General features: G+C 34.6%; 1 protein-coding gene across 1 annotated transcript in view; it reads right to left on the bottom strand.

Annotated features, from left to right (window-relative positions):
* The window catches only part of LOC149571043 (calmodulin-binding transcription activator), a 291577-nt gene that overhangs the window by 135987 nt on the left and 141663 nt on the right, over positions 1-13927 (bottom strand). Inside the window, exons 6-7 of the mRNA XM_089812610.1 lie at positions 9681-9909; positions 5715-6001 (exon numbers count right to left, since the gene is read on the bottom strand). Of these exons, the coding sequence (XP_089668736.1) occupies positions 5715-6001; positions 9681-9909 (516 nt within the window). The remainder of the gene's footprint in view (positions 1-5714; positions 6002-9680; positions 9910-13927) is intronic.

Raw genomic sequence — 13927 nt, 5'->3', positions numbered from 1 at the left:
TCACAAAAATGGTGTGTTCCATGGACTTTTGTGTGGGTTTGAGAGTGCTAATTTTGTCTTGGCCCCTTGACCCCATTAGGGGCGATGCCCCCTAGACCCCTAGCCAGTTCAGTTATCAGTCGTGGGAAATGTGACCAATTGATGAGACCTAGAGCTGCTGCAAGCGTAGAGGTGGAAAGAGCACTAGAGCAAGCCAATCGAAAGGCATGATACGCTTTGAGGCACTCGGACTAGGTGTTGGATGTGAGGCTGTCATGGTGGATGCATAGAGAGCTCGGGAGGAGCTGATCATCTAGTTGGAGGCAGTAGAGCGACACTTGGCTCAGTGCACCCAGGAGTTGGCTATCAAGGTCAGCTTGGCTAAAGAGATAGTATTGTGTTAACAGAGGCTACAGATGCAACGTGTTTTGGAAACTATTTAGTGCAGGCACGGGAGAAATGTGAATGTGATGTGACGAAAAAAGATCTATCCTGTTATAGTTAGTCACAGTTAGTGCATTCTATTTTGTTAATTTGTCTCGAATATTTTGTAATTGTCTTCCATAGACGACTTTACTTTTTGGGGGGGATGATGTTGTCGATAAAATCTATATTGTACCCAACGGGTAGAATTGTATCCAAATGGGCGTGTGACGATTGAGTCACCCCTATGGGAAAGTATATGTACACCGTTCGGAAGGGACTTTGAAAACATCAAGAGAATCGTTGTAATCATTGTATTCGGATTGTACGCATTGAGTGCATATTGCATATATGAATAAAGTATCTATTTTGTGTTGTATCGTGCTATACTACATGCGTTAAAGAATCTTTACCCTGTACGGTAAACACAAAGGAGCTTATAAGAAAATTGTCCAAGGAAAGTAGAGCTGAAAGCAAACCATGCCATGAAGAAAGACACCAGCCATGACCAAGAAACTAATATAGCAAGGATTCTGAAGTAAAAATCAGAATTTTCTTTGACTCCCAAAGGGAAATCCAAAACGTGAGTGGACAAAAAACACATGTATGATCTGAACTTTTATCTGTAGGGTTTGATTTTTGCAAAAATTATGATCTGAACTTTTATCTGTAGAGTTTGATTTTTGCAAACATTGTTAAAATTTCTCCATTCCACCAAAACATATCAAGGTTGGTTCCACATTCATGGGAAGACAAAATTCTGAGTTTCAAGACCAAGTTTGGGCAGCCAACGGGCTGAGAATGCATAAGCCTTCAGACTACATCTTCAATATTACCCAGTAAGTTCGATTTTCAAAAAAGAAAATCATAGAAAATTCACAGGATGCCTAATCACACTAGGCTTTATTGCTGAGTGTTGATAAACCATTCTCGCACAAAAAACATTAGTTTTGAGGACAAAATTATCCAAGAAAGGTATGTTTCAGACCTCTTCAGAAAAATCAGAATTTCTTATCATGGAAAAAGGGGTTTGTTCCTCATGTCTGACTCATAGGATGTCTTCATACTCATTGGAATTCATATTCATCGATGGAATTGCATTTATTATAGAGATAGGACTGATTTCAGGGACATTTTCAGACTTGTTATAGGGTAGTCCTCAGAAAAAACAGAATTGATGCTTTGATGATAAAGCCTTTCGTAAACTGCAGTTCAAAAAAAACAAGACTTCCATCCAATAGGGCACGTTCCTAGGGGGAAACTAATGGAAACAAGTCAAACTACACTGAAAACAATGTTCATCATTCAAACAAAAGTATCTTAAGCACCAACTGGCACATTCCTTATGCATCACCACATTATATCCATCAAAAACAACTTAACTTCCAAAAAACTGATGAAGAAGCAACTTGAAAGATATTTTAAATAATTTCTATGGATGAATGATCTAGTAAAAAGCCAACAGAGCCTTAATAGTATTTCTTTAATACGGTACTAAATGTTCCACAGTTGTAAATGGATCTCTACATTATTTATAAAGTGTTCTAAGGAATAAATGTCTTTTATGTGATTAATAGTCAATAATCTCTGAAGGTAATTTTATCCATGTAATTAATAGTCAATAATCTCTGAAGGTCGTTTTATCCATGTAATTCTATGTTCTTCATGTGTGGATATTTTAAATTCTTAAGATCCTACCCTTATTCTTCTTAGTTATTTTCCTACACTGAAAAAGAGACTAGTTTTTCTTATCAATATATTATATAACTTGTGACTTTACATAAATAAATAAAAGAAAATATATGTTTAATGAACTCTAGTAGTATAATAGACCATCTAGAGCCCAATATGAGTATTTTTTCTGACCTTGTGATGGAATTCACATTTGTGATTTGAGCAACAGAAAATAAAATTGTAGTGGAAGAGTACTTCCCTATAACCCAATAGAAAGAATATGTGTTTATGACATTTTGATATTGCTATCAAGATTCATCTGTGTAGTTTTTGAGTCAAAGTCATTGAGAATAAATGGAACACTCATTGCATCTAGGGGATGCCCACAGAGGTGAAGCATCAGGAGTGAAGCATCAGGACTTCCTAGGAGGTCACCTATCCCAGTACTACAACTCAAGAGTACGGAAGATTTAGCTTAACCTTAGAGAAAACTCCATGGTTAAATACGCTTGAGCAGGACATTTCAGACATCCCTGATCACCTCGGGGATGGCAAGACATCCAATAACTATTTCCTGCTGTCCCCTAGAGTGTGGATGTGCTACCAAGACATTTCCAAAATTTCTTTGTTGGGGGGAATGGCTAGTGGACATTCCTGCTGTCCCACCATCCCCAAATTGCCAAGGGGATGGGGAGGGGGGTTTCAGGGGTGGGGACACATCCCCACGTAACACAAATAAATACCAGTCTGTAAATAGACTTCCCCAAATATGATTATCTCCTTAAAAACAATGATAGAAGAAAAAGAAATAGTATAAATAACCATTGTAAGCATAAGATAATATGATACTTGTCTACTAGCAATGATTCTAATACAGTTCATTTGTAAGGAACATGCATCTGTTAGAATGTGAAGTTGATATAGTTTAATTAAAAAATATTTGAATCTTTATACCGCAAACCCTTAGCTAATAAAATGTGGCTTAGCTATTTATCTATTTAAAAAACGTGTGCTATTTCCTCTCAATCCTTCTTAGAACCAAACAGCTAGTCACTAATTTTGCTCGACCAAATGCATCATTTGTGTATTTAGACTAGTACTTTTTCCCCTTCTATATATGAGAATCTAATTTGCTAGTGACAACAACATGCATATATCCAAAGCAAAAACATAAGCACCAATTCATTCTTATTTATGCAAAGCCCTCCTTAGAAAATATTGTGAAGTGTTTGTATCTAGGAATCTTGTTTATAGTTTTTAGTCTAGGGTATATTTAGCTTAGCTTTAGGTTTAGTGTAAATCTTGAGGACCTTTCCATCCAAATATGAGGAAAGTCTTCACCAGGCATAGTGATACATTTATTGTCTAAGAAGAGACAAATTAAAACACAACACACTCCATGCCTTGCACTCGACAATCAATCTCAACTAATAACTTGCGAAGCAAGAGTTGAATCCTTCATATAAATGTTTGATAAAATCTTATTAATCCCATTAGAATTAGCTAATTTTAGTACCCAAGAAAGATAATAGTAAATACCATAGTACAAGAATCGCCATGATATCACTTGAATCGCCAGTTTGGCGATTCGATTCATGGTTCCTGATTTTTTTGGAACCGATGAATCAATTCAGTGATTTCATGGCATGAATCGCTGATTCATGTGATTCGTGCAAAAAAATCGCATGAATCACCTCTGTGAATTGCAAAAAATTGGACGCGCAAGTTAGGAAAAAGTCAAGTCAAATTTTACTAAAAACACATCTTTTTGTAATTTTTTTTTTCCTTTCCTCTTTGTTTTAACCCTAAAGGACCTTTTAATTGTTTAGCATGAGTAGAAGAGAAAAGAAAAACCACAGGTTTGCAACCAGCAAGAAGGAAGAGCACCAAAAAGGGATACGTTTACAAATACTAATAGACATACAATTACAGATACAAATAGACATACGTATCATGGATCTTGATTCTTCATCTTACATACATTTATGATTTGATGTCTTATGGATCTTCATCTCATGTACATTCTATGATTTGACTCATTATGATCCTATGATTTCTATTTACTTCAGCTACAATTTACATTTTACGTGTAACCTAGTTACGTATGTGAGGGATTTATTATTTATGTTCCATGTTTATGTATGTTCGCTTCTATTTGATTATGTTATAGTGTGTTTAAGTTATATTCAACAAAGGGTGCATCATATAAATTTTAATTGTTAAAATCTCTAAATTTCAAGGGTTTTTTAAATTTGCTGATTCATGGCCGATTCGCGATTTGATTCGATCTTTGCCAATTCCGATCCGATTTCAATTCTCGTTACTTTGGTAAATACATCAAGAATGTGTATTTAGTACAGTTTCTCCCACTATAATTACCGTCCAAAATAGTTAGACTTATTTCAAATCAATGATAAACTCTTTATCTACATTTTCTTCACTAAAGCTCTCAAGAAACTAAGACAATCCAATATTGTAAAATAACAAACCCAAAGGTTACATAAGAAGAAAGTAGTAGAAAGTTTCTCTTTAGTATATTTATTGTCCTCTAGAAAGTTTTGCATACTAGTTCCTATTTCTTGGGATTCTTGTATAGAATGACTATAATAGCATTTGCTCATATATAATCTTCAAAGTCATTTATGGACTTATTTCAACTCTCAACTGTCTTCCCGAAGGTCTCACATTTGAATTCTTGGAACGCACATTTGTGTTCAATCACCAATTCATAACTGTCCTGACATTTGGGATTTACTAAATTCTAACATGGATCAAAACGTTGGGAAAATATGTCATGGACACAAAATTTATTCATCTTCTCATGACAGGACCATAGCATTAGGTATATTGTACAGATCGACATGGAGGAAAGCATTTTAAATCTCCTTGCTTTGTTCTCCCAACCTAATCTTTGACAAAAATCCTGCAAAGCAATGATCAATTGTTGACCAAATGAAGGAAGTAGCTGATTTCAATAATAATCATCTTTTCTCATGTATTTCAAGATCTATTAGCCTGTTTTCCTCATTATCAATCATTAAATTAACATTCTGCAAAGAAATGATAAATCTTCCACCAAACCATACAAATAACTAGTGGTTTAGTCAATCTTCTAATCATTATTTTCTATTTGTAGACCCAACATCTTTTGAGCATTCACATTTATGTTTTTTATTATTTTTCAGATGCATACATCATTCATCTCAATTTAATCAATTCTTCATTATAAATGGAAAAGGATTGCATATGATTCTCAATTTATCTCAAACATTCGTTGTATTTTGGTATTGATTCATAAATCATTCATTAAATTGCGGTATTGATTCATCAATCATTCATAGTATTTCGGTATTGATTCATCAAAAATTCATTATATTTTGGTATTGATTCATTAATCGTACTTCAATTTCTTATTCCTACATACAAAAACCCATGTTCATCATGAAGACAAAAAAAAGCATTGAAAACACAAACTAAATGCAAAAAGAACAAGCAAGAATTATTTCTAACAGGACCTTTTCAGTAGCAAATGAAGAACTTCAAATCTAGAATGTAAAATGCTACATAAGATACTACTCTCAAGTACTTTAATGAATGCATTTTTTACCCAGCAATTCTGATTTTTCTTTGACACTTACATATAATTGTTGCATAACTTCAGAGGTCAAATGATCAGCTGAGAAACTCCCACTGTTGTTCAAAGTCTCAGTTGTTTCAAACTGACCATTTGGATGTGTCTTTCTATGACTCTGTGTGTTGTTTTCAGTGGAAATCACTTCCGTAGAATCGTGTGGTTCTAACAACTGCTCCCAATCTAAAGTATTTATCTGATGAATTGTCAAATCCTCGGGACTCTCTGTTCTTGCATTGTTATAATGTACATTACCTGTAACTTCCCACTTACTCAAGTGCTGCCCTTGGTCACCTGTCATTGAACATTTTACTTGAAGGTTAACTCTTTACATTTAATATGTCTAAATTTGCAAATCATTAATACATGATACTTGCTGCCTGTAAATTACTTCACAATTCTTTACTACACATATTCAAAATGCATACTTAGTGCTTCAAGAAAAAATTCAATGTGATCAAATACTCTTAAGAATTAATAATTTAATACTAAATACAGAAAACCTAAATGCATTGTAAAACGGAAAAATGGAAGAATGCCATGATTTTGACTAGCACTTCTTCCACACAGCAGAAAAAATAAAATAAAAATTGTATATATCCCACAATAAAGAATATATGAAGCCTCGTGTATTTTGGAGAATATAAACCTTAACCATAGATATGTTTGAAGAGACTTTTATTCTTATTCCTTTTTAAGTTTTTTGTATTCCTCTGTAATAGTGGTAGTCTATGTAAATCTTATATATTTTCAATTCTTGCACATGTGTAGTGGATTTTCAGGTAGCATTTCGATTTGTTTATATATCAAGTCATTGCATTTATGGTGGTTGTCATTTCATTTTGCAACTGCCTTACTGAACCCATCAAATGTCATTATCATCAACCATCTCCCACAACAGATTTCATTTTATCTTTAGAAGTTTCCCCACCATCATCTCTTCTTGTAGATGAAGAGCATTATTTCTTCTGAAATCTCCTATCACATTCAGTTTTAGAAGACTCGAACTCGATAAGCTGGTTTCGGGCTCGGGCTCGTACTCGAACTCAGCGTCCGGACTCAGCAAGGACTCGGCAAATTGAAAACCCAAGAAATTCAAATATTTTAAGGATTTAAAACTTTTTTCATGCATCATTTAGTAAATTAACATCAAAGATACAATAACTGAGATAAATAGAAACTACTTTGCACACACGCACAAGTTTACATTGATCACATAGGTCTCAATGCGAATTTCTAAAAGAAATAGGTTATACTAAAATTATAGAAGGTATAGATTTTTTTTATCATCATATTAAGCATTGTATTCATGTTGAAGATTGTTGATGGCATCTCCCTTGAAGTGGACTACGAGGCTGCTCCTTCGAAGTGGGATATTGTTATCAAGTGCTTACAAAACATTTCATAATATATTCTTCTACCACGCAAGTTATGTCATAACTGCTTCACTTAAGCTTTTTGTCCTCAATGGATTAAAAAGATAATTATGGAATTTTGGAATGATATCAACTACATAATTGCTTAAATGTCTTCATCTTTTAACTTAGTCATAATAATAGAGATTTGCTTTTTCGATCTTTCACAAACCTTTAAACTGTTCTTTTATTGTTATGGAGATGTCCATTTCTTTAAAAGGAAAACATCTTATTTGATGCAATGCTCTCAAATTTGGCAGTGTTGTTTTAAAGTTTTAATACCTGGTTCCAAGACATTATGACACTTATTTTTTGGCAAAAAATTTAGTGAAATCCTATTTGTGATCTGCTTTATAGATGTATCGTTATCTTTTATACCTGCTACATGCAAGAAATATTTTACAAATTTTTCGAACTCATATTGCAATACGATCATAAAAGCCAAAATAATCATTAAAAATTTAATAAAATGTTTATTTTTTACTCTATGGCTTAGCTGGCCTTGGAAGAGTCCTAGCCACGTGACTCTCCAAGTCAAGAGAGCCCATGGACCCTGCAAGTCCTACAGGATTCTACCAAGACTCGGTCGAGTTAGAGTCCAGAGGCCAAAACACTCTAGAGCCTTGACTCAGCTCGGAACTCACAGAGTCCTGTCAAACTAATCACATTATTGTATTACGATTGACTCCAGAAGTAACCATTTTTGTGCATTAGAAATCTTATTTATCTCATTATTTATAGAGGTACAGCCTGTTTTCAAATAAAGTTCAACCTCTATTCTAATTATGCTTACTCCTTTCTAATCCTCTAATTGTCAATATCAAATCTTCTTCCATCTCCAAATTTCCATTTGCCTTATAGAGAAAAATTTCATAATGATAAATTATATAATAATTTTCAATCATTTTAAGTTTGCATAAACCTTTCTACTAAATTGAACTTACCACCCCTCCTATGTGCCAAGTCAAACTCGTCATTAAAGATATTGCACCTTCTTTTCCAAGGAACTTTGAAACATTGAGTACAAAAGACATTTTTTCCGCTGGCGGGAAATGATCTACATTCTTACATTAAACTAGTGGCAAGATAAGATTATATTAAATAATTTTATTAATGTCCAATAAGAGACAACAAAGAGGGTCTAAGGGACAGCCAGAACAAAACAAGAGAAGCTAGCCAACAGTGAGAACACCAAACAGTGCCTATGGAAAAGCATAACAAACTACAAACGAGAACTGGAGGCAGCCGCCAGCCACAAGCTAGGCATGCCCTATCGTAGAGAAGACATCCAGGACCACAAGATATAGCCCAGAGCAAGAGGAAGCCCTGTGTCGCCACTGAGAGCCACTAGAAATGGAGAGTTGTCGTGCATAACTCCTGCAAGGCCTCACAGAAATAGTGTGCTCAAGGGTAGGGAGACCAAGCGACTACTTGGTACCCCAAGCCATAGAGACCACGAGGAGGTGAAAAGTTGATCCATGGTCTGTCAAAAAGGAGAATTGTACAGTGTGGTCCCGGAGCCTCATGGTCTCCTGAAGGTCAAGGGCCAGGGACCATTGATTGATATACTTGAAGGAGGAGAGAGACCGACATCCCCTAAAAAGACACTAGAACCTTTCTTTGATCTCATAGTAAATGGGGCAGCAGAAGATAAAGTACGTCTCCGTTCTAGGCTCTCCCATGTCACAAAGCCGGTAGATCCAATCCTCCCTATCAATCTAGTGATCTGTCTGAATATGAAATCAGTGAGAGCCCGCCCTGAAAGACTCTAAGGAGATTTGCAAACATTCCTAAGAATAATATCATGGATTTCAAATCTGGCCAAGTTATGAAAGTAGTACTACTAGTAGAGAACTGTCAAAACTTATTAAAGCATCATTGAAACTTAGATAACATACAAGTTCCATGTAATAAATTTATTAGTCCAACTAACCAAACTTGCAATATTCAACCAAATACATATTAGATAAACTTACAGTAACTTCTCATATAACAACATTATTAATATATAGTTTCTTATATCAAGATCCAGGCAACTTATATCTTCACATAATTTTCACCTACCATTCCTATTAGCTTCTGCTAGTTGGTAACTGTGTTGTGATGTTTTACCTTACCCATTTTTTAAATAAGGACTCAGCTATGTCTCTTGAATCCTCATGGTATGGTAAATAACCTATCAATCAGAGGGTCCTAAGTTCAAATTCTGTCTTTTACCTGATCTCGTACAGCTAACGGTACAGTCATTGTAGATAAATGGCAATGATGATAACCATATAGGTTTTATCTCTTATACATAATTCTGAATGATTTCAATAATTTCAAACAACTATAGCACAAAACCATGTGGACCAAATGCTAACTTTGAAATTACATTTAGTTCTTGCCTTTCTCTCTAGAGCCGAGGAAGAATTCAGGTCCACTTACTTTAAAGGAAATTACAAGAAGCAAATAGTTAAATTAATCAAAACAATTCATTCACATTCCATTCTATGTTCAAAAAGGTATTGCTAAGCAAGCTACACAAAATTTAAAGGTTATGGTGCTAAACAACATACCAATAGCATTAAAACCTGAAACTTGAGCTTGATGTGTATATCCAGAAGCATTCTCTGCTGAATCAAGCTCATCGGATGATATCCATGATGCAGGTTTTGCTGAGTATGCTGAACTTGAACTTGAATTGCTTGGTGTAACTGGTGATACAACTGGTGTATAGATCCGCTTTGATAAGTGTGACCTACCTGTCAGACCTCCTTGGGATGAAACAATGCTTTTATTACTGACCTGAAAATATCAAGTACCCAATTTATTCTTTCAAACAAGTTACCATTCAAAAAAAATTGAATACATTTAAGGATGCTTGGCAAATGTTAAAAAGCTTAATTCCAATAAGAATAGAAAACTAATTGTGCAACCATCATAATGCATAAGGTCTGTAAAAAGACTCTTCACTTTTTGTGAATAATGAAGAAGCCATATTCATTGCAAAATTTAATATAATCGGAGAAATCAAAGTTTAACATGCCACAGAGTTTGACCAGAATCACAACCAAATATTGCAATCAATCAATCAATCAATGCACTAATATCTAATTATGATGAGCCCTGCTGGCTCAACTTCTAACCAATCCTATAATTGTCGGAGACTTATTATTTTTGCAGTGTACTGATTACTTTTGTCTTTTTGAGAATAAATGACAGACAATACATGAAATGAAATCTGAATACTAGCAAATGTCTGGCAGAGATTCTTTTATTTATTGAATAGATAATAACATTGCATTCAGTTGTAATAATTGATATTTAAAAAATGAAATTGCAGCTCACACCAAACTAGAAACCCAACACAGAGTATAACACTTTGTCAGAATCCTTACAAAATCATCATAGATTGCATATCAACTGCTAGCCGCCCAACTTTGAGATGAAATGGACCCCAAACACTGATCAGTCTGCCCTTGGATTCAAACACCTGCACCTTGGCAACCCAGGTGGGCTGGGTATAGTACTCGGCTGCCTCAAAATGCCACACAAATCCTACTCTAAGGGATATGATCTCTATATAATGGTCGCCTTTCATCAAGCTCTGCAATTATTTATAATCTAATGCAAATAACTCTATGCTCAATGGAGACACTTCCCCTACCAGATTTCCCCCGTATGCATCCCGGGGACAGTACAGGGATGAGGGGACAGCAATTTCCCGTCCCCAAATTCATTTCCTTTTTTCAAAAAATGGGACATTTCAGAAACAGTACTTTGAGAGCAGCAGGGTAAAGGGGTACACCTAGAAGTCCCCGGGATTATCACACTGTAAATCATAATTGAAATTGAGTCATAAAAAAAAAATTATTGAGTAGTTACATACATACATACATACATATATATATATATATATAGATAGATAGATAGATAGATAGATAGATAGATAGATAGATAGATAGATACACACACACACATATACATATGTATACTCATGATTATTAAAATCAAATTAACATGATTAAGTGCAAGATCTGTTAAGTCAGATCATCTCATTCATCACAGCCTTATATTGCAAAAGGCAGCATGTTGAATTTACTATAATTACTGTGGTTAATCATCAACGTGTTTGAATAAACAGTCGCTCTCATGTATTAAACACCAATAACTATAACACACAATAGTCATTATCACATGGAAGAAATTACATAAGCCAGGATAATCATTACACCGGTGGTTATATAAGTTTTGATAGTTATTGAGGCACCGTTTCATTATCATGTGTTGTATTAATGATAACAAGAGCCATAAACCACGGAGGCTTATGACCCTCTGTGGCATAAGCCAGGTACAGTCATGCCCCTACATGGGGGATGACTCTCTCGTCTCATATAAATAATTCAACGCCACTGCTGCAGGAAAGATATACACAGCAAACTAAATACCAGTACCTGCAAGCAGTGACTAATATACACCAGTCTCGTTAATAATTTGAAGTTACAATATATATAGTAGCAGATATAAAAGTAGATATTGCAGATTAAAGTGAAAACATAATCTGGATTATATTCTTGCAGAGATATACATAAAGCTTATAGTAATTGAAATCTGCAATCAAAGGAAATAATCAGAATTTGAAGCTAGCAAAATATCAGATCTATTAGATCTATATTCCTTAACATGGTATCAGAGCCAGGTTGGAATTAGAGAAATCAAATAAACTATATTGCTATTCATGTTCAGACTTACATTCAGTCTATATATATAAATTTAATGACAATGGTGAATGGCGTCAGATTCGAAGATAGACTTGAAGGTGCATCAAACTTTCTACCATGGAGAACTAGACTAATGATTATTCTTTGGGGATTTTTGTATTATGTGATCTATTTTGATGATTACTCCAAGAAGACCTGGACTTATTCTCTGAAGCTTAAAGAATCCAATGAAATGGTGTCAAAATTTAAAGAGTTTAAAGCATTAGTTGAGAATCAAACAGGTAATAAAATTAAAACCTTGAGATTAGACAATGGATGAGAATATATTTCTGACAATTTCAAAGAATTCTGCACATCGGTCGGGATTAAGAGGCAGTACACAATACCCTACAATCCTCAACAGCATGGGGTAGTAAAAAGGAAAAACAGAACCATTTTTTAAGCTACTAAACCCATGATGCACGATCAAAACCTTCATACAACATTTTGGGCAGAAGCCTCAAATACTGTTGTATAAATTCAAATAAATGTCCTCGTGCAATTCTTGAGAATACAACCCATGGAGAAGCCTTCACCAGAAATAAACCTGACTTAAGCCACTTAAGAATTTTTGGATGCCTTGTGTATATTCAAGTTCCTAAAGAGAAGAGGTCCAAACTAGAACCTTCAAGAAAGAAAGGAATATTCGTTGGTTACAGTGAATCTTAAAGCCTACAAGGTATATCTTCCAGGACAAAGAACAATTGAGATTAGTAGAGATGTTAAATTTGAAGAAGATATTAGATATAAGATCTCTAAGAATATTGAAGAACTTGATGATGAACCAACTATAGACTTGGATGAAAACCATAATAATGAAACTTAGAGGGAGACATTTGCAGAAGATCATGAACCAATGCAATTTAGCTATGAAACTACTAGAACTACAGCTAACAAGAAAAAGCGACTAAGGGCAAGAAAGATGATCAAAGAAAATAATATGGTTCCTGAAGAAATTTTCAGAGAAAGCAAGAGAGCAAGAAGTCACTCAAGCTATGTTGTACTTATGAGTGAACCATCAAATATTGAGGAAGCATTAAAATGTCAAGCATGGAAAGACACAATGATTGAAGAATACCAATGTATCTTGAACATGATGCATGGGATATAGTACCAAGACCCAAGGACAACTCTATCATTTCCTCTAAATGGTTATTCAAAATCAAGCATGCAGCAGAGGGGAACATTGAAAAACACAAAACTAGATTTGTTGTCAGAGATTTCTCCCAAAAGGCTAGAATTGACTATGAAGATACATTCGCCGCTGTTGCGTGTTATACTTGTGTAAGAACTATAATTGCTATTGCCACATCCAAAGGAAAGAAGATACATCAAATGGATGTAAAGACTACATTCTTAAATGGTATTAACGAATAAGAAGTATACCTAGACCAACCAAAAGATTTTGTCATTCATAATAAAACCTCTCATGTGTGCAAATTAAAAAGGCTCTCTATGGTCTTAAACAAGCCCCTAGGGCATGGTTTGAAAGGATAGATGATTACCTTACTAGACTGGAATTCTCCAACAATGAAGCAGATTCAAGTATATACTGCAAAGTATCAAATGGTAATATGTTAATGTTTGTTCTTTATGTTGATGATTTACTAATTACAGAGGAAGATCATCTCATTACAAAATGCAATCGAGACCTTGCATCTGAATTTGATATGAAATATTTAGGTCTCTTACATTATTTTATGGGACTAGAAATATGGCAAGAAGAGAACTATATTTTCCTAAATCAAGGCGAATATACTATTGACATTTTGAACAGATTTGGAATGACAAATGTAAACCCATTTCTTTACCAATGAATACAAACCTTCACAAACTTAGAAGTGATGCATCTCAGTTCTAATTAGCAGATTGTAATGTCCCCATTTTTGTCAATATCAAAGTTTCTGGGATTAGCCTATTATTGTGATCCTCGTAGGCTAATTACTGTGGATGGAGGATCTTTTGAGGCAATGGCTTGGCTTGGGAGGGTCTTATCTTCTCCACAATTCAGTAAGCTATAGGTTGGTCTTCGTTTGGCTCAGATTGGACTTTGTTTGGGCTTA

This window comes from Cupressus sempervirens, chromosome 2 (assembly GCF_028749045.1).
Source record: "Cupressus sempervirens isolate cs-2001-9-10 chromosome 2, ASM2874904v1, whole genome shotgun sequence".
Classification (NCBI taxonomy): Eukaryota; Viridiplantae; Streptophyta; class Pinopsida; order Cupressales; family Cupressaceae; genus Cupressus; species Cupressus sempervirens.
The sequence above is the reverse complement of the archived record's forward strand: the minus strand, read 5'-3'. Positions and strand labels throughout refer to the sequence as shown.